We start from the raw sequence: 22,344 nt of genomic DNA on the forward strand, positions 1-22,344 counted from the left end.
TTACAAGTCTTTTTTCCATTTTTTTTTTCTTTTTCGGAGCTGGGGACCGAACCCAGGGCCTTGCGCTTGCTAGGCAAGCGCTCTACCACTGAGCTAAATCCCCAACCCCTTTTTTCCATTTTTTTTTTATTGGATATTTTCTTTATTTGTATTTCAAATGTTATCCCCTTTCCCAGTTTCCCCTCTGGAAAACCTATCCCATCCTCCCTCCCCCTGCTTCTATGAGGGTGTTCCCCCCCCCCCCACACACACACACCCTCTAGCCTCCCCACCCTGGCATTCCCCTATACTGGGGCATCAAACCTTCACAGGAACAAGGGCCTCTCCACCCACTGATGCCCAGCAAGGCCATCCTCTGCTATATATGTGACTGGAGCCATGCGTACTCTTTGGTTGGTGTTTTAGTTCCTGGGAGCTCTGGGATGTCTAGTTAGTTGACATTGTTGTTCTTCCTGTGGGGTTGCAAATCCTATCAGCTACCTCAGTACTTTCTCTAACGTCTCCAATGGGGACCCTATTCTCAGTTCAATGGTTGTCTGCGAGCATATGCCTCTGTATTTGTCATGCTCTGGCAGAGCCTCTCAGGAGACAGCTACATCAGGCTCCTGTCAGCATGCACTTCTTGGCATCAGCAATATTGTCTGGGTTTGATAGCTGTATGTATATGGGCTGGATCCCCAGGTGGGGCAGGCTCTGAATGGCCTTTCCTTAAGTCTCTGCACACTTTGTCTTCATATTTCTCCTGTGAGTATTTTGTTCCCCTTCTAAGAAGGACTGGGGCATCTACACTTTGGTCTTTATTCTTCTTGAGCTTCATGTGGTCTGTGAATTGTATCTTGAGTATTCCAAGCTTTTGGGCTAATACCCTAATACCCACGTATCAGTGAGTGTTCTTTGGTGATTGGGTTACCTCACTCAGGATACTTTCTAGTTCCATCCATTTGCCTAAGAATTTCATGAAGTCATTGTTTTTATATTACAAGTCTTTCAGCATTACTTACAGCATTTATTTTTATATACTTTCACTTTAAAAAACGGTTATTGGGAGAAAGTAACATTTGGGATGTAAATAAATAAAATAATTAAGTAAAAAAAGCAATTGTTGTCTATTCTAGATGAATTTTAGAATAACTGTTTAGAACAAAAAGTTCTTGTGATTTTTGGCAGGAGTTTTATTTGACATACATAAAAATTTAAAAAAAAATTGTCTCTACTGGTTAGTCATATATGTAGTCCCACTACGCTTAATGTGCTGATTTATTTAAAATATATAGACATATACATTTATATATACAATTTCATTGGAGTTATTTTTTATGTATTAATGGTCTGGAATTTTTTTATAGGCGTTTTATGTTTTAGTATGCTTCCAAGTGAAAGTTCCCTATTTTATAGCATTTTTGCTGGTAATTGTGAGGGGTATCTTTTTTTATATATTACCTGATACTTATTTACACAGTTTTTATTTCTAAATATGCTGTATTTGGGTTTTTAATGAACAAGAGACATGCATTAATGATGATTTTGTCCTGTTATTTCAAAAAGTATAGCTTTTTGAAAAGGATTTTGTTTAATATTTAAATATATGTATGTCTGTTTGTGGTTATGTGCATCTGAGAACAGATGTCTTTAGAGGTCAGAGATGTGGGATCCCTTGAAGCTAAAGTCATAGTCAGTTATGAGACAGTGGGGCACTGGGAATAGCTCTTGAGTTCTCTGTAAAAGTAGTATGGACTCTTAACTGAGTCACCTCTTCAGTCCAGGATATCGCTCTTACCATAGGAAATGCATGTACAGTTATCAGTGTCTTTACATAAGATAGAGTTTAACACAACTTTGTCAAGTTGTAGTAAAATTTTGACCATTACTGTTTCTTAAAAAAATATTCTTGGGGGGTTGGGGATTTAGCTCAGTGGTAGAGCGCTTGCCTAGCAAGCACAAGGCAGCGCAAGGCCCTGGGTTCGGTCCCCAGCTCCGAAAAAAAGAAAAAAAAATATTCTTGGGACTGTCTCTATTAGGTTACTTATTCTTAAAGATTTGGCTGTTGATGTAAGTAGCTAGATGTCATTGAACTAAAAATGTACTATCTCATTTTATTCTGTAACTAGAATAAATTTACTCATTTATTTATTTGTGTCTTACAGGATGTTCAACTAAAAGTAAAAACCTACTTGCTTGGAACTGATTTATCTATTTTCAAATATGATGATTTCATCTTTGTTCTGGATATAGTCAGCAGGTAGTGTTTGAGATACTGACTTTTGTGGGATAATTCATTCAACCATAAATACTAAGAAATCAGAAATTGAGTTTTCTGTCTAACTTCTTTACAGAAGAGGGTATAATTATGCATGGCTGATGGATCTGGGCTTGTAGGATCTTTATAATTTTTTTTCAGATACCTAAATTTCTATTAGTTGTACTTGTTAAAGAAAGAACCTGGACGATTGCTAGTTTTTCTTTGTTGTTTGTTTGTTGTTTGTTTGTTCTTTCTATAAGGATGTTCTGAAACTTATACCTTTCTATCCAACTAGGTTGATGCAAGTTGGAGAAGAGTTTTGTGGTAGCAAGTCTGAAGTTTTGCAGGAATCCATTAGAAAACAAAGTATCAATTACTTCAAGAACCACCATAGGTAAGAAACTCAGTAAGATAGGAATAAATCCAGTAGACAATGAGGCCATTTATCTATGCTTACTTTTCTAAGATTGACTGATTTTAAGCTATTTTTCACTTTCAGTAAATTATTCTGTCTCTTTTTAGGATAGTTAGGGATACTTAATCAAGAATATACTAGAAAGTATTCTCATTATTTATTCCTTGTATCTTACATTTTTCATTTTGACTGGGTTGAACGTATTGGATTAAATATTGAACTGGTCTTTTTAGAGGTAAAACTTTAGTGTCACATAAGTGTTACTGGGAGATTTTAGTCACTGGTGTGTGCCTGAGGGTGTAATGCACAAGTAGAAAGGGAGTGAGAACAGTGAGCGGTAGTAGTAGCACTCAGTGGCGTGCTTCTGAGTCTGCTTTCCAGGAGTGAGAAGGCTTGTAGAGTAGCAGATGTGCTACTCAGACCCTAGCTGCAGAGCCAAGATTGTATGTAGCATTGCTTGCTTGAATGTCACTGCCAGTGTTGGAAAGGGCGATTAGGTGCTGTTCTGTGAGTGCAAGAAGATGCAAAAGAGTGTTGCCATGGCAGTGTGGCCATGTGCCCAAGCCATACCAGATGGTGAGAGAGGAAGAACACTGGTGAGACTCTCCGTTTTAAAGTGTGTTTTATTTGGAGAGAAAGAGGGAGAGGGAGAGGGAGAGCGCCGTGCATGTGGAAGTCAGAGAACAACTAGCCAGAGGTGTCTAGCCTCCTTCTTTAGGATGTGAGTTCTAGGACTTGAGCTTGTATTGTCAGGCCTGGCAGCAAACACTCGGACCCCCTGACCCGTGTCTCAAACCCTGGATCATTCCTGATGTAAGCCAGATTCCAAGTTGTATCTTTATATGGTTTGTCATTACTTATTTATAAATACGTTTTCATTCTGAGATTTTAATTTTTATAGCTAAATTTTGGTTTCGATATTCTAATTCGGAGCATCAAAGTATGAAATTCTGTGTTCTCTTTATTTTAGTACCTTCACACAGAGATAATGTAGCATGTCAGTAGAGAGATTATTGGGCATCAAAGTATTGATTGATTATTAAATACATTTATGTTAAAGAAGAGAAGGTGATTGATAAAAACAGTGGGAAAAAGACCACAAAAGAGCCAAATGCCTCTCTCTGCCAAATGCCTACTTCCCCAAAGAGTGCTTTGTACCCAGCATGACAACCAGGAGACATTTGTTGTTCCTAGTGTCTGGAGGAACGGGCATTGTCTAATGTTGATTTCGGGAGTGATGTCCACTCTGCATTGTACTGTTGTGACTGTTAGAGGGTGTCTGTCACCATCTCTTGTATCCAAGTGCAGACATTTTTGCGTTAGACTCTGATCATGGTGGAAAATATTCATGAGAATTTATCTTGCAGAAATTAGAGAATCTGGAAACAAATTTACTCTTCTAAATACTCAGCCAGTATCAGAGCTTCTTAGGCACATGTGCAGAGCCTGCTTTTCATTGATGAAGCTACACTGTGTGGTTAGAACTGGACTGGGAGAGCAGAGGCTCAGGCTCTTGTCTACCTGTGGTGCGTGCCAACTCTTAGATAGTTGGGCAGCTGTTCAACCTCTCAGGGCTGTGGCTCGAGCCGTTGTAAAGTGAGGTGGCTGGATTGACTGGCCTCCGAAACTCCTGCTTTCTTGGTTATCCTTTCTTCTTGCTGTATTGTATGTAACAAAGATTAGAACACCTGAAAAGGCAAAAAGTGGTTGGTGAATATTTTCTTTCCCTAATGATTAAACCAGAGCCTAGACACCAGTGTGCACAGCTGTATTGACCAAAGTTACATGAGACAGGGTCAAATCTAAGCCTATTTTTTCCCAACAAGTTGTGTTATATAAACACTGAAAAAGTATAAGATGTAGATTTTTGTATGATTTTCTTTTCTTAACAAGGTGCCTAAATGTGTGATTTGTTTTGTAGTTCTCTCCTGCTTAACAGAGCTCTTGGGGAGAATGAAGGACTGTAAAGTTACCCTCACTCCATGTCCATTTAGACTGCTAGTTGGAAGATACAGGCATGAGAGAGGTGACACTGAAAGCATGTCACATCTTCCGCTGTGTGCTACTTCTGCTAGTTATACAACCAAGTTTCACACCATTTATCTTTTTCTGCAGCAAAACCGTATGAGCATATGTGGGAAAACGGTTTCTAATGTTGAGATTTTATGTCTTAACATAGGGAATTTTATTGTCCAAATTTCTTTATGTTCATGAACTAAGAATTTGTACAGACCTAAAGCTATCCTTCTGCTACAAAGAGGACCACCCTTCTAGCTGAGGCAGTAACAGCCTGGAATGATGCATGAATGTGTGCTTATCAAAATAGCCTATTTAACAACAAATTCATTTGATTTCATGATTGCTCTGAGAAAACCATAAAGCATATCCAAGGGGTTGGACTGTGCTGTGAGTCGTGTTGGAAGAGGAAAATTACCTTTTTTTTCTCATTCAGAAGAAAAGGTTATTCTTTTCAAGATTATGATAAGGGACTGGACAGGTGGCTCAGCAGTTAAGAATGCTTTCTGCTCTTGCAGAGGTCCTGGGTTTTGGTTCCCAGCACTTATGTGATTGCTCACAACCTCTGAGGGCATTGTGTTACATATATGGTGTACATAAAATTGAATTAATAAAATAATTTATAGGAGATTATGTAAAGTTGAAAAATGATATGCTTCCTTTCATATACATCCAGCAAATTTCATGACCAAGTCCCCCACAATTGTAATTGTTAGCTTACTGGGAAAAATACATTGACATGTAATATTATCTTAAGAATTTTGCAACGAGTAGCAGAGGCCATTGCTGGTAGGATGAATGTTTAGCCTGTATGAGGTCCTTGGTTCAGTCTTTAGCACCAAAGAGACTTTATTATCTGGGTGGGCATTAAATGCCATCACAAGTTAAGAGGAAGGCAATGTCAGAGATTTCACTGAGACATGAGGAAAGTTTATCTGCAGCAGTGTGAAGGCCAAGGCAGAGAGAGTGTTGTGGCCGGAGGCAGCAGGGGTTCCAGCAAGCACCCTGTTAGAGCTGGAACAGCTGCCTCGGTTCCCCCAGGCCAGCATCTCTGGAACAGGGCAGTCCTGCTGCCCTCTTCATTTCAAGTCTTGATTTCAAAATTGATGTTTTATTTCCTGCCGCCAGAGCTTGAAGTTACTCAAGTTGTGATGATTTGTTGTAGAAAAATATAATAGAGACAGCAATTGGTTCTGCTGTTAACTTTAACAATTTGAGAAACCATGGAACTGTTTTCCAACCCACTAGTCACCACCGTTTTGTATTTGTGGTGGTACTGTGTATGTGTGTATGTGTGTATGTGTGGGGGGGAGGTTCCAGTTTTTCCACACCCTTGCCAGTTTCCTTTTCTCTTTTTGTGTAACTGCCCTGGTAGATGTAAATGGTGTTGTGTTCTGGCTTCAATATGCATTTCCTTAATGAATAAAGATGCTGCCAGCTTTATATGTTTTATGTGCTTATTAGCTTTTGGTATATCTCCTGTGCAAAAGTATGTCTAAAGCTTTTTCCCATTTTTAACTGGATTATTAGTCTTTTACTGTTAAATTATAAAAATTATATAGTTGTAGTTTCTAGTTAGGTCCACTATTTTTCCCTCTGTGGTTTTACACATGGACACAGCCTTTTAAGTAAATATCTGCTATTTCTCCTACTTTGACATAAGATCTTGTGTTTGTTCTCTCTCTCTCTCTCTCTCTCTCTCTCTCTCTCTCCCCCCCCTTTCTCCCTTTCTCCCTCCTCCCCCCTCCCCTCCCTCCCTCCCTCTCTCCTCCTCCCTCTCTCCTCCATCCCTCTCTCCTCCCCATAAGCACCCCATGTGTCTGTGTCTGTGTCTGTCTCTCCCTCCCTCCCTCTCTCTCTCTCTCTCTCTCTCTCTCTCTCTCTCTCTCTGTGTGTGTGTGTGTGTGTGTGTGTGTGTGTGTGGTGTGTATGGTGTGTGGTGTGTATGGTGTGTGTGTTGCTGTGTGTGTCTATAAACCAGAAGACATCAGTTGCCTTCCCCATATTATCCTTCATTATGTTTTTGAGCCAGGATCTCTCACAGACTCAAACTTTACCAATTCTGCTAGACTGCCTTCTCTTTCCACTTCCCCAACACTGGACTACAAGAGTCCACATGCCTGTTTACATGGATGCTGGGAATACAAACTCAGTTCCTCATGGCAGTGTAGCAAACACTTTACCAGTGTAGCCATTTTCTTGGCAAACAGGGTATCATATGTGCATCCCTATCCATCCATCTATTCATGCTTCTCCATCATTCCACCTAACTACTTAATATCTATTTTATATTTATTGATTATATTACATATTATATTTATTATCTGTATTATATATACTTATAACATTAAGATGTTTTCTTTTTTATTGGATATTTTATTTATTTACATTTTAAATGTTATCTCCTACACTGTGGCACTGAGTCTTCCCCAGACCAAGGGCCTCTCTTCCCATAGATGTCAAACAAGGCCATCCTTTACTACATATGCAGCTGGAGCCATGGGTCACTCCATGTGTACTCTTTGGTTGGTGGTTTAGTCCCTGGGAACACTGGGGAGTTTGGTTGTTGGATATTGTTGTTCTTCCTATTGGGCTGCAAACCCCTTCAGCTCCTCCAGTCCTTCTCCTAAATCCTCCATTGTGGACCCTGTGCTCAGTTCAGTGGTTAGCTGCAAGTATCCACCTCTGTATTTGTCAGACTATGGTAGGGCCTTTCAGGAGACAGCTATAACAGGCTCCTGTTAGCAAGCACTTCTTGGCATAAGCAATAGTATCTGGATTTGGTATCTATAAATGGGATGGATCCTGAGGTGGGGCAGTCTCTAGATGGCCTTTACTGCAGTCTCTGCTCCAAACTTTGTCTCCGTATCTCCTCCTATAAATATTGTTGTTCCCTCTTTTAAGAAGGAGTTATGCAAACGCACTATGGTCATCCTTCTTTAGCTTCATGCGGTCTGTAAATTGTATCTTGGGTATTCCAAGCTTTTTTCCTAATATCTATTTATTAGTAAGTGCATACCATGTGTGTTCTCTTGTGACTGTGTTACCTCACTCAGGATGATATTTTCTAGTTCATTCCATTGGCCTATGAATTTCATAAATCATTGTTTTTAATAGCTGAGTAGTACTCCATTGTGTAGATGTACCACATTTTCTGTGTCCATTCCTCTGTTGAAGGACATCTGGGTTCTTTCCAGCTTCTGGCTATTATAAATAAGGCTGCTGTGAACATAGTGGAGCATGTATCCTTGTTATATGCTGGAGCATCTTTTGGGTGTGTGCTCAGGAGTGGGTGCGACAGCTGGGTCCTCAGGTAGTAGAATGTCCAATTTTCTGAGGAACCTCTATAATGATTTCCACAGTGGTTATACCAGCTTGAAATCAGACTAACAATGGAGGAGTGTTCCTCTTTCTCCACATCCTCACCAGCATCTTCTGTCACCTGAGTTTTTGATCTTAGCCATTCTCACTGGTGTGAGGTGAAATCTCAGGGTTATTTTGATTTGCATTTCTCTTATGACTAAAGATGTTGAACATTTCTTTAGGTGCTTCTCAGCCATTTGGCATTCCTCAGTTGATAGTGCTTTGTTTAGCTCTACCCTATTTTTTAGTAGGGTTATTTGGTTCTCAGGAGTCTAACTTCTTAAATTCTTTGTATATATTGGATATTAGCCCTCTGTCAAATCTAGGTTTGGTGAAGGACTTTTCCCAATCTGTTGGTTGCTGTTTTGTCCTATTGAGAGTGTCCTTTGCCTTACAGAAGCTTTGCAGTTTTAAGACTCCCCATTTAGAGATTGTTGGTCTTGAGCATAAGCCATTGGTGATTTGTTCAGGAAATGTGTACTGTACTGTGTGCAGTTAGTGGAGAATCTGGAGTCTGAGTACTGACTTGCTAAGTCTTAAGTGCATTGTGGTGCTAGACACTGCCTCAGAGACCTGTGGAGAATGATGATTACCTTGCTGTTTTTGCTTAGTAGTCTGACACTTGATATATTTATGATACACTAATACATAAATATTTGTGAGATTATATTTGGCTAGTTGTTTCTCTATTTTTGGCATTGGTACATGATTAGTTAAGACAAATTTAAGTGCATGAATTAGTGACAGGTTTTATATCAGTTCCTTAATAAAAATCATATTTCTACACCTCATTTCTTACTCTGTGTTCAAAATATTTAATTTAGTAAATATTTGGTATATTTTGTTTTCTCTTAAGGAACATTAGGGTAGCTGACAGAAGCAAGCTTTTGTAGTTTCTTGTGCTAATCTAAATGGGTTGTAAAGGTGATTATGATGATGATAATTTTGTTGTTTCATTGTATCACGTTTCCTCAGTTCTTGTATTTCCTGCCCTTTTCTTCCATTGGACTATTCATTTTCTTTTCTTTAGGATAAGACTTGATGAACTGAGAATGTTCTTAGAGAATGAGACATGGGAGCTTTGCCCTGTTAAGTCAAATTTCAGCATCTTGCAGCTTCATGTAAGTTTTTCCTATGAACAACAACAAAAAAAATGTGTCTTCTAGTTACTATATGAGCTTTTGTTTTAATAACAGAAACACATGTGAGAGCATTTATAAAGCAACCAAAGAAGAGAAGAGTGTATAGCTTTTATCTTTGAAAGGCATTCCTAGCAGGCCCTTTTATAGGAATTATCCACTGGTGGACTTGAAAAGCTGCCTTCTTTCCAGAGCTTAGTTTACATGCATCAGTAAACTCTTTTGCCAAAAAACAGTGACAAGTACAGTGGATTATCTTTTGGCTTCAGAAGATAACCCAGTGTTTTATTTCATTTTTTCAGAGAGTGAATTGGCTATATTTTCTGTATAAAAATACTTATTTACAGACATAAAATACTAGAAACTTCCTAAAGGGATGGATGGGCATTTAAGTTATAACACAATTATCAGATTTGCTTGTATCTTAGTTAGGGTTTTATTGCTGTGAACAGACACCATGATCAATGCAAGTTTTGTAAAGAACAGCATTTAATTGGGGCTGGCTTACAAGTTCAGAGGTTCAGTTCATTATCATCAAGGCAGGAGCATGACAGCATCCAGGCAGTCATGGTGCAGGAGGAGCTGAGTTCTACATCTTCACCCGAAGGAAGCCAGGAACAGACTGAGCATCCTCAGGCAGCTAGGAGGAGGGCCTCCAAGTCCATCCCCACAGTGACACACTTCCTCCAGCAAGGCCTCACTTTCTAATAGTGCCACTCCCTGGGCCAAGCATATGCAAACCATCACAGCTTGTATTGACAAAATGCTTCATAAACAAAAGAGGCACTTATAAGAAATACTAATTTTTACTAGTTAATTGGAGTCTTTGGAATGAAGTTTGTGAAAAACTCTTTAATTGGTTTGATTGAAATAACATTATAGTAAGTACTCCTGCGTTAAGGTATATGTTGTACACCATGACTTGAACGTACAGTGTTTTGAGTAGTTTCTGTCTGATGGAATGGCTTTCTAGAAGCATTAAAACAAAATCTGTTATATTTAAAGAGTACTTGGGTTTTTTTTTAAATTATTTTATATGTATGGGTATTTTCCCTTGTGTATTTCTATGTATTACATATGTGCAGTGCTTGTGGGCAGCCAAATCAGAACATGGACTCCACTAATCTGGAATTATAGGTGATGGCTAGCTGTCATATGGGTGCTGGATTTGAACCTGGGTCCTCTGGAAGAACAGCTGGTGCTCTTAACTACTGACCCACCTTTGCAGCCTTATGTGTTCTTCTAGTAGGGGTATTTTTTTTTTATGTTAGGTGGTTTCTTATCCAGTACTATCATGTTGCTTTCCTAATATGGCAATAGTAAAAACACTAACAGTGGTGATTAGTATATGTTCAAGGACAATAAAACTAACACATTTTAATTGGCAATAATGAAATAACATTAAATTAAGCAGAATCTGTCAATTCTAAAAGTGTTATAACCCTTACATTTAGAATTCTAACTTTAACATTAGTTTTAGAGTATATAAATGATTTTGTTGAATTTTCATTTAACCGAATGATCGTGATTGGATTGTTCATGCATGTTTTAATTTATACTTGTAAGAGAATAATTGTAAGAGAACATTTAATAGAAACATGTTTCCATCTAAGCAAGCCTATTTTTTTTAAATGGTTGCCTTGAAAACCACTTACAACTTAATTACTCACATGTATTCTCATGAGAAAAAAATCATGTTGCTATATTGAACACTTGTTTAGATTTGTAAAAATAATGTCACGAGTTTCAGGCATCGCCTTAGATGTTATTTAAGATGTAGTTGAAATTTGTAAAGAGAACAAACCGAGTCTGAGACACAGTATAATGGTAAAGACGTTAGTGTACTTGGTAGAGATGTGAGACACTGCCCTTGGACCTTCTAAGACTAATTCTGAGTGTAAACCTGGGATCACTTTTGATAGCTTAAAATATACTTATTTTTTGTGGTAAGTTGTTGTCTTAGTTACAGTCTTACTGCTGTGCACAGACACCATGACCAAGTAAGTTTTATAAAGAACAGCATTTAATTGAGGCTGGCTTACAGGTTCAGAGGTTCAGTCCATTGTCATCAAGACGGGAACATGACAGCATCCAGGCAGGCATGGTGCAGGAGGAGCTGAGTTCTACATCTTCACCCAAAGGAAGCCAGGAACAGACTGAGCCTCCTCAGCCAGCTAGGAGGAGGGCCTCCAAGCCCACCCCACAGTGACACACTTCCTCCAACAAGGCCACACCTTCCAAGCATGTGCAAACCATCACAGTTGTCAAGTCAGAAGTTTTGTGCTGTAAGCAAATGTCAGGGATCATTTGATTCTTTTCTCCAATAAACTGCTCCTTGAGCTTGGCACTTGGTCTCTCCAGACTGCTGCACTTGCCTCGTTTCTGTAACGTGGAATTTGGATCAGGGATGGGTCCCTTTAGCTTTATCACTTTTATTTCTTCAATCTAGATGGTTTCTCCCCTTTTAAAGATGAGGAAGTTTAAGCAAAGAGAAGGCGAGTGGCATTTCGTAATAGTGTGAATACACCAGTCTAGGAGCAGAAGACACATCTGACCAAAATGAATTTTAGTTGCTCTATCAGGTTACAGGCACTGACATAATAAGGATAGATTGGCACTTGATACTTTCCGTGTAAGAACGCTCTGCATGGTCCAAGCGTGACGCAGCAGTGTCTCAGCCGTTGCTCTTGTGAAAGGCTATGGTGGGTTACAAGTGCCATCCCATGGTCCCTCCTGCTCGGCCTTTCCTTCAGGGAAGGCTGAGCTGTTTGAGGAGGCAGCTTTGACTTAGTGATACTATTGATTGAGTTGTCTTTTAGAAAAGCTGCCTTTCCGAGATGATCTCAGAGAACTTGCAAGGTATAAAGGTCTTGAATGGTGAAGATCACGCTCCCCTCCCACTTCTACATTTACATTTAATGGATATGTTTGTGGGCTCAGGTTTTGTTACCTTTCTAACAGCCCTTTGGTCCTTTCTGATATATAGGAGTTTAAATTCCTGGAACAGTCTCGATCCCCATCAGTTTCACCTAGTAAGCAGCCATCGGCAACTTCTTCCAAACCTGTGACTTTGTTTGAGCAGTACTGCAGTGGTGGGAATCCATTTGAAATTCAAGCTGACCACAAAGACGAAGAAACAGAAGATGTCTTAGCCTCTAATGGGGTATGTGATATTTTTAATATGCTTTGTAAAACAGAGTGAGTTTTCTTTTTAAAAGTGTTCTGAAACTCAAGAAGGATGACCAAAATGCGAATGCTTCACTCCTTCTTTAAAAGGGGAACAAGAATACCCTTGGCAGGGAATAGGGAGGCAAAGTTTAGAACAGAGGCAGAAGGAACACCCATTCAGAGCCTGCCCCACATGTGGCCCATACATATACAGTCACCAAACTAGATAAGATGGATGAAGCAAAGAAGTGCAGGCTGACAGGAACCGGATGTAGATCTCTCCTGAGAGACACAGCCAGAATACGGCAAATACATAGGTGAATGCCAGCAGCAAACCACTTATCTGAGAATGGGACCCCAGTTGAAGGAATCTTAGAAAGGACTGGAAGAGCTTGAAGGGTCTTGAGACCCCATACGAACAACAATGCCAAGCAACCAGAGCTTCCAGGGACTAAGCCACTACCCAAAGACTACACATGGACTGACCCTGGACTCTGACCTCATATGTAGCAATGAATAGCCTAGTAAGAGCACCAGTGGAAGGGGAAGCCCTGGGTCCTGCCAAGACTGAACCCCCAGTGAAGTGATTGTTGTGGGGAGGGTATTAAGGGGAGGAGGATGGGGAGGAGAACAGCCATATAGAAGGGGAGGGGAAAGGGTTAGGGGGATGTTGGTCTGGAAACCGGGAAAGGGAATAACATTTGAAATGTAAATAAGAAATACCCAATTTAATAAAGATGGGGAAAAAAAAGAAAGAAAACGGGAAAAAAAAGGTGTTCTGAAGTGAATTGGTAATTTGCTGGATTGCTTGCCTGTTGACTAGCGTTCTTGGTGTGGTATACAGAATATATTGTGGGAGAATGACTCTGCAGTGTGCTTACTCACAGTGCTGTCCCCGAACTACAAATTTGTCCCTGTTTGTGTAATATTCTTTACAGTGTATTTACCTGTTAGTGGGATATTCCCTTGGGATATTCTGGTGGCTAACAGATGGCTGAGGGAGTCGTGCACCCCTGCTTTTGTCATTACTGCGCTCCTGGGTAACCGAGTCAGTACTTTATTCTCTGTCCTTTCATCTGAGAGTCAGTGTTCTGTGGCTGTGAAGAGACATCCTGGCCGGCAGCTCTTGTAGAGCCAAGTGTTTGATTGGGGCTGGATTGCGGTTTTAGAGGTTTAGTCCATTGTCTTGGTGAGGAGCTTGGTGGCGGGAAGGTAGACATGGTGCTGGGGAGGTTGCTGAGAGTTCTACCTCCAGATTCTCAGACAGGAGAGAGACAGAGACAGACACAGACGGTGGGCGTGGCTTGAGCTTAAGCCCATCCCTAGTGCATTTTGTCCAGTACGTTTATTTACACTTCCTACCCCTCCCAAGTGGTGCCACTCCTGATGACAAAGTATTTAAATACATGAGCTTATGGGGCCATTCCTGTTCTAACAACCACACAGTTATTGCCTTGTTGCCTGACAAGGAGTTTAGAAAGGGGAATTTAGAGAACTGGGATCTTTTAACAATTCTTTGAGCAGCTTAAAATATTAAATATAGGTATTGCTTAGTAGGTAGAATTTCAATGCAATAGCGTTCCTTCAGTTTATTAGCTGTGTGGTTCTTGACAAGTTACATGTGTGCACTCTGGTCTGTCCATATTTGCAATAGAGAGCAGTGCCTGCTTTCAAAATCATCCTTTGATCCAGGATATTACTTGGTATGCCCATTTGTTCTCTATAATATCTAGATGAACCCACTGTAGACTTGATGAAACCAAACAAGCATTGTTTAGGTGTAAGAACACCTATTTCTTTTCTTTTTCTGTTTTAGTTTTGAAACCTATTTTGGGCAGAGTTTTGAAACAGGGTTTCCTCTGTGGTCCTGACTGAGCTTGGACTCACTGTGTCGACTAAGCTGGTCTCAGACTCAGAGACCTACCTGCCTCTGCCTCCTGAGAAGAATTTCTTGTCTAAATGTTTAAATACAGGGAAAGGCCACAATATTTTTCTAATTATTCGTGCAGAATCTAATCTTTGCAGATACAGTGTAAGTCCTTGAAGATCTGGGTATATATCTGAGTAAGGCCTGATGCTGTACCCCAGTAATAAACTACCAAACAGTAGTTGGCTTCGGGGCACAGACTTCTTCCCATTTGTATCACATTGGTCTCCTCAGCTGTGGATGGACTTGATTTAACTCCATATTTGGTTAAGCTGTAAATCCTAAGTTTTTAGAACTCGGGAGATATAATTACTGAGAACTGTGCAGTCTGTGGTCAGAATTGCAAAGTGCTAGTCAGTACTCAGTTCCAGCGAGTCTGATAGAATGAGAACGGCAGTGCTGCGCCCACTCTTCCCCTGCTTCACTTCGCCTGTGTTTGCTGGCACCCATCCACTGTGCTGTACGGCAAGGAAGCCGCATCCTAGCAGCGAGCCTTCCCGGAGGCCTCCCTGTGCTGAGTGTACTTTTGAGCTAAAGTATAGTTCTGGGATAGAATTGAATCCCCAGCTTCAGTGGTAAAGAGTTAGCAGCTTGAAAGTAAACATTACAACAGCACTAAAAGATCTTTGTAAGTCTAAAATGCACTGTTCCTTCTTTGAGGTCCAGTGAGGTATTAGTTGTGGTTATGAGTATTTGATTTACATTTTCATTTACAAATACATGACACACAAATGATATTTTTTATTTCTTTTGGTCAAGTTAAAGTAGGATGAAAAAGAAAATGGAAGGAGAGTTTACTACTTTGTGATAAAATTCAAACTAAATTAAGAATTTTCCTTTAGCCATTTATTAAAAATCACATCATTTTTGTGTTGCGACCCTGTATGCCCCGTGTTGCATATCCCACCATGTTTTCCTCAGTACGAATCTGATGAGCAAGAGAAGAGTGCCTATCAGGACTATGACAGCGACAGCGACGTTCCTGAGGAGCTGAAGCGCGATTATGTAGATGAGCAAACCGGCGATGTGCCCGTAAAGAGGTGACTACTGCTCTGGTCAGGGTGGGGTTTAGGCTCCTTTGAAGGTCAAGAGAGAACAAATTTAAATTCAAAAGTTAAAATATGGCAGCAGTTAATGTATGTTACAAAAATGATTTCTGAAAAACTTGAGCATGTAGGTTTTTTCCATAACTGAACCTTCAGGAAAAATAGTAAAACACTTACATGAAAGAAACTCGAGTTAAGCACAGCCTCACTTGGTGTTCACAGATCAATTAATTGGATGGAATTTGACTGTTACTGTAACAGAAATATTAATTGATTCTCCTCACCTAAGCTGGTTTAAATATGCCTTTTCTTTCAACTTACACAGAATATTTGACATTATAAAAATTATTCTGAAATTTGCCCATTCAGTCAGTGGTTTTGTGGATCTTCTGTCCCATAAAACACTTTCCTTGATGTATACCAAGGGACTACTCTCTTTTTCGCATATATTCTGTGCATAGAATAATAACTTTCATTATGACATTCTTGTGCATATTTATCATTGACATTGTTTTTCGTAGCAAGATTCTAAAAATTTTTATTGAGAATTTCATAAATGAGTACTGAATTTACATCATTTCTGCTCAACTTCTTTCCTCTCCACCTCTTCTAATGTCCCTCTCCACTGCCTCTCAAATTCATGACCTCTTCTTTATCATTACACACACACACACACACACACACACACACACACACACACACACACACACACACACACCCTCCCTCCCTCCTTGGTCCATTTAAAGTTGATCATTGATATACGGGTTTAGAGCTGACCACTTGGGATTAGATTGCCTGTCGCGGGCTTGTCTGACAATAATACACTAACTTCCCTCCCTTAGCAGCCATTAATTGCCTATAGCTCTTCATCTAGCCGCGGGATTTTATAAGGTTTTTTCCATTTGTCTTCTCATTTCTTTATAAAACTAATAGTAACACGAACCGGTGAGATGGCTTAGTGAGTGAGTAAAGACTAGTCCCCAGGCATGATGGCCTGAGTCTGAGCCCAGATTCCACCTGGTAGAAAAGAACCAGTTCCTATCAGTTGTCCTCTGACCTCCACATATGTACCTTGGCCCTCATGCCACTTCCACCCCAACCCCCAACCCTAAAAAAGAAATCTAATTAAGAGAATTTAAAAAACTACGATTACAAGCTAATCTCTTTTCCAGTTTGTCATTTTTGTGAGTGGGGGTGGGCTCTGAGATAGGGATTCTCTGTATAGCCTTCACTGCCTTGGAACTTATTCTGTAGACCAGGCTGGCCTCAAACTCAAGAGATCTGCCTACCTCTGCCCCTCAGTTCTAGGGTCACAGGAGTGTGCCATAATTGCCCTGCCTTTTTTCAAATCTTAAAAGTTACCTTATCATCTCATGCAAATATTGAGCCCTATTAAAGAGCGTTCAGTCATTTTTGTATTGATCTGGTAAATACAGCGTCTCATCTAATTTTCCAGCCTTTTGGAGTGTGTGGGTGATTTGTCTATTAAAGTTTCCTGCTAGTAATCAAGTTTTGTTTTATGATAAGCTCTTCAAAACTATGATTTTCTTAAGAATTTTTGTCACCTTTATCCAGTTCAATGGGCCTGATTTTTAGGTTGAATTAAATTCATTTCAGACACTTTTTAGTTCATACATACACATACTCACATACGTATGTAAATGCTAGATTTAAGTATATTTTACACTTAGTTAATTCTCTCCCTAATAGTGATCAGTCCATATAGTTGTAATTATTTTGACTGGGAAGGTTTGATTTTGTTGGGTTTTCCATGTGTAAGATATTAACCAGTTGTTGCTGTAATAAAGAAGGACTTTCTTTACCCCACACTAGAGCAGGCGCCTCAGTGCCTCATGGCATCTGTTGGGTAATAACACATCCAACTCTGCTCCATCCCTTGTCACACTGCCGATGGCTTCTCTCTGAGCCTGGCAACAATCTCTCTACCTGTTTAGTTCCCAAAGCAGCTTACCACCATGCAAGACATATACATCCCAATTCCGTAGTGGCCCAGTGTCTCCAGCCACTACTCACTCTTGAATTTAATTAAATCACCACATGAAAGAACACACAACACGATAACCTCTGATCCAATTGATAAGATATAACTGCCCACCTAGACATACAAAGTCCTGTTCACATCCATCCCTTAAGAATATACATAACCTGTAACTATGTGCAGAGAGGAATCTTAACATCTGCCACCACGTTCTCTCAACTTCTCTTCTTCTCACCCTTGCTCCCTTCTCTGCCCCTCTCTGAAACTTTTCTCCTGCCCATCCTTCCTTCTCATCCAATGACAGGCCTTTTTCTGTCCTATACCTGCCTTCACCTGTATAGGTAATGACATGATCCTACAACCCGTCTTTGAACTAAGGAGGATGATGTTCTTGAATTTATTCATCGGATATGTTAAGGAAATACTTTATCTAAAGGAAAGCTCTGTTTTAACTGAAGTGGACATGTAAGGTAGTGTCCGTTCTTTATGAATGTATATCCCAATTTGCTAGTTACTTTAGCTTCTTGACTCCAAACTTTCTCACCTTTCAAACTGTTCTTAGTTATCAATTTAGATTATTTGTTTTAGATATAAGTTTAACTCAGTGCCATGGTGTTTTTCTGGATAAGTTGTGATTGATTCACCTTTGCTTTAGAAACCCCTGTGCCCCTCAGGCCTGATGCTTTTGTTGACCTAGTCTGTGCTTGGCTCTCTTCTGGCATTTTCCTCTGCCTCTGTATTGTATGTGGCTGAATGGTGAAGTTCTGTTCATCTCTCAGTAGACTGTTTTATCTTCCTGTTATGTAGTAGATCCCCTTTTTCCGTACCCTTTGTAAATTATTTTTCTAATTTTTTGAGAATTACGATATCATCCTACAACCAGTTTTTGAACAAAATAGGATGGTCTTCCATTAAGTTCTGCTTTTCCTTTGAATCAATGTTACTTGTTCACTCCATACCCAGTCATTATATCTTCTTTTAACCCCAATTCCATAGAGGGTTTTCTTTTTTCTTGCTGGAATCTGTAGATTTGATAATTTACGCCTACGTGTATACCTTCCGTAGGAAAACATTTTTTTCACAAGTGTTACAGATTATACACTGGTTGCCGTACCTGGCCTGGTGCAGAACTCCTGCATTGGCTCAGCCTCTCACCTTAGACAAATAATAAAAGCAGCTTATCTGCCCAGGGAACATCACAAAAACACCAGCAATATGCAATGCACTAGTCCTGTAGGGATGTTCTCCAGTTGGAATAATCTGAACGAACCCCAGGGCTCAGAACTTGAAAGAGCACATACTTCCTCAGAGAATCCCGAGTGTTAAAAACCTAGCAACTGAAGGAACTTAAAGAGGAGGGCAGTAAATACTGAGTGATATCCGAAAACACAGACATAATCGGAAGAGAATGACAACAGATAGAAATGATAACAAGAACTCCAGGTGATGCATTCAGAATGCCAACAAAGAAAGAAATACATTTCTAGAACTTCCTTTCTCTCTTCTTTCTCCTCTCTCTTGCTCTGAGTTCACTTATGCATAGGACTTCAGGAATAACCTGTGAGTTGGAGCTAGATGATAATCTGAGTGTTGTACTGGGAAGTCGACTGCAGTCTAATGGCGCTTCTCCATTGTTTTCCCTGTGCAGTGTTTCACGAGAGACACTGAAGAGCAGGAAGAAATCGGATTACAGTCTAAATAAAGTGAATGCACCCATCTTAACAAACACAACCTTGAATGTCATAAGGCTTGTTGGTGAGTAGCCGTGCCTTTCTAGTTTTTTGACTATCATGTCAGTTACATGAGTTTGGTAAATTAGTTACCAAATTGTTTTTACTTAAATTCCTTTGCATGGTTACTTCATGTTCACTGGAGTGAAGGATTTAAGACTCTTACACACCAGTGCTTCTCATCTTGTAATGCTGCGAACAGTAGTATACAGATGGCAATGTTGGTCTCACTTTTTCACTTAACTACTTAGTATGGTATGGTGTCTTCTGATTTTTCTGAAGCATTCCAGGTGACTGAGCGAGACGTTGGTGTATAAGGATGATAGTGCCAATTTCTCAGTTTAATTGCCTTATAGAGCTTCCCAGCCTTCCTGTCAGATAAGCAGAGTGAACAGTGATTGTCTGCTCTTCTAAGACATGAGGGTTTTACAGAGGAAATGCTCCCATTGTAGGAAGTGTCTCATTACAGATGAGACTTTTAGTTGATGTCACCAAAGGCCACCGGTGACAAATGCCATCCTAGACATACAGCTCCAGGGGCATGTCAGTTTCTAATGTGGGTATTTCAACATCTTGGATTCTCTCAGACTTTATATTTCACAAATAGGACCATACATTTGACAGGTAAGTGTGAGAGTTTCTCTCAGTGCTGTCTAAACCAGTCAGGGATTTTAGCACTTGAATAGATCTCTGGTTCTATTTGTTAAGATTCCTTTTATCTACTGCCTTGTTTGAGTAAACTCAGATCAGATGAAATAGATCTATGCTATTTAAGATAATTTCTAAATATCATTAATGAATATGATAAAATGTACAAAATGCTTTAGTCCACCTGCTTTAGAGAAAAATATGCAAGTCATATTGAGCTGAGAAGAAAAGATACATTTTTTTTTTTATTAACTTGAGTATTTCTTATATACATTTCGAGTGTTATTCCCTTTCCCGGTTTCCGGGCAAACATCCCCCTCCCCCCTCCCCTTCTTTATGGGTATTCCCCTCCCCATCCTCCCCCCCTTGCCGCCCTCCCACCAACAATCTAGTTCACTGGGGGTTCAGTCTTAGCAGGACCCAGGGCTTCCCCTTCCACTGGTGCTCTTACTAGGATATTCATTGCTACCTATGAGGTCAGAGTCCAGGGTCAGTCCATGTATAGTCTTTAGGTAGTGGCTTAGTCCCTGGAAGCTCTGGTTGCTTGGCATTGTTGTACATATGGGGTCTCGAGCCCCTTCAAGCTCTTCCAGTTCTTTCTCTGATTCTTTCAACGGGGGTCCTATTCTCAGTTCAGTGGTTTGCTGCTGGCATTCGCCTCTGTATTTGCTGTATTCTGGCTGTGTCTCCGGAGAGATCTACATCCGGCTCCTGTTGGCCTGCACTTCTTTGCTTCATCCATCTTGTCTAATTGGGTGGCTGTATATGCATGGGCCACATGTGGGGCAGGCTCTGAATGGGTGTTCCTTCTGTGTCTGTTTTAATCTTTGCCTCTCTATTCCCTGCCAAGGGTATTCTTGTTCCCTTTTTAAAGAAGGAGTGAAGCATTCACATTTTGATCATCTGTCTTGAGTTTCGTTTGTTCTAGGGATCTAGGGTAATTCAAGCATTTGGGCTAATAGCCACTTATCAATGAGTGCATACCATGTATGTCTTTCTGTGATTGGGTTAGCTCACTCAGGATGATATTTTCCAGTTCCAACCATTTGCCTACGAATTTCATAAACTCGTTGTTTTTGATAGCTGAGTAATATTCCATTGTGTAGATGTACCACATTTTCTGTATCCATTCCTCTGTTGAAGGGCATCTGGGTTCTTTCCAGCTTCTGGCTATTATAAATAAGGCTGCGATGAACATAGTAGAGCACATGTCTTTTTTATATGTTGGGGCATCTTTTGGGTATATGCCCAAGAGAGGTATAGCTGGATACTCAGGCAGTTCAATGTCCAATTTTCTGAGGAACCTCCAGACTGATTTCCAGAATGGTTGTACCAGTCTGCAATCCCACCAACAATGGAGGAGTGTTCCTCTTTCTCCGCATCCTCGCAAGCATCTGCTGTCACCTGAGTTTTTGATCTTAGCCATTCTCACTGGTGTGAGGTGAAATCTCAGTGTTGTTTTGATTTGCATTTCCCTTATGACTAAAGATGTTGAACATTTCTTTAGGTGTTTCTCAGCCATTCGGCATTCCTCAGCTGTGAATTCTTTGTTTAGCTCTGAACCCCATTTTTTAATAGGGTTATTTGTCTCCCTGCGGTCTAACTTCTTGAGTTCTTTGTATATTTTGGATATAAGGCCTCTATCTGTTGTAGGATTGGTAAAGATCTTTTCCCAATCTGTTGGTTGCCATTTTGTCCTAACCACAGTGTCCTTTGCCTTACAGAAGATTTGCAGTTTTATGAGATCCCATTTGTCTATTCTTGATCTTAGAGGATAAGCCATTGGTGTTTTGTTCAGGAAATTTTTTCCAGTGCCCATGTGTTCCAGATGCTTCCCTAGTTTTTCTTCTAATAGTTTGAGTGTATCTGGTTTGATGTGGAGGTCCTTGATCCACTTGGACTTAAGCTTTGTACAGGGTGATAAGCCTGGATCGATCTGCATTCTTCTACATGTTGACTTTCAGTTGAACCAGCACCATTTGCTGACAATGCTATCTTTTTTCCATTGGATGGTTTTGGCTCCTTTGTCAAAAATCAAGTGACCATAAGTGTGTGGGTTCACTTTTGGGTCTTCAATTCTGTTCCATTGGTCTATCTGTCTGTCTCTGTACCAATACCATGCAGTTTTTATCACTATTGCTCTGTAATACTGCTTGAGTTCAGGGATAGTGATTCCCCCTGAAGTCCTTTTATTGTTGAGGATAGTTTTAGCTATCCTGGGTTTTTTGTTATTCCAGATGAATTTGCAAATTGTTCTGTCTAACTCTTTGAAGAATTGGATTGGTATTTTGATGGGGATTGCATTGAATCTGTAGATCGCTTTTGGTAAAATGGCCATTTTTACTCTATTACTCCTGCCAATCCATGAGCATGGGAGATCTTTCCATCTTCTGAGGTCTTCTTCAATTTCTTTCTTCAGAGTCTTGAAGTTCTTATTGTACAAATCTTTTACTTGCTTGGTTAAAGTCACACCGAGGTACTTTATATTATTTGGGTCTATTATGAAGGGTGTCGTTTCCCCAATTTCTTTCTCGGCTTGTTTCTCTTTTGTGTAGAGGAAGGCTACTGATTTATTTGAGTTAATTTTATACCCAGCCACTTTGCTGAAGTTGTTTATGAGCTTTAGTAGTTCTCTGGTGGAACTTTTGGGATCA

The 22,344-nt window shown here is 40.1% G+C and overlaps 1 protein-coding gene across 5 annotated transcripts in view; it reads left to right on the forward strand.

Moving 5' to 3' along the window:
- The window catches only part of Vps50 (VPS50 subunit of EARP/GARPII complex), a 101,165-nt gene that overhangs the window by 51,218 nt on the left and 27,603 nt on the right, over window positions 1–22,344 (forward strand). For all 5 annotated transcript variants that reach the window (XM_087657162.1, XM_087657163.1, XM_087657164.1 and 2 more), the window contains 6 exons: window positions 2,145–2,239; window positions 2,535–2,633; window positions 9,064–9,154; window positions 12,159–12,335; window positions 15,189–15,307; window positions 18,961–19,067. In XM_087657162.1, coding sequence (XP_087513288.1) covers window positions 2,145–2,239; window positions 2,535–2,633; window positions 9,064–9,154; window positions 12,159–12,335; window positions 15,189–15,307; window positions 18,961–19,067 — 688 coding nt within the window. The remainder of the gene's footprint in view (window positions 1–2,144; window positions 2,240–2,534; window positions 2,634–9,063; window positions 9,155–12,158; window positions 12,336–15,188; window positions 15,308–18,960; window positions 19,068–22,344) is intronic.

Source organism: Rattus norvegicus, chromosome 4 (assembly GCF_021556685.1).
Source record: "Rattus norvegicus strain SHRSP/BbbUtx chromosome 4, alternate assembly SHRSP_T2T, whole genome shotgun sequence".
Classification (NCBI taxonomy): domain Eukaryota; kingdom Metazoa; phylum Chordata; class Mammalia; order Rodentia; family Muridae; genus Rattus; species Rattus norvegicus.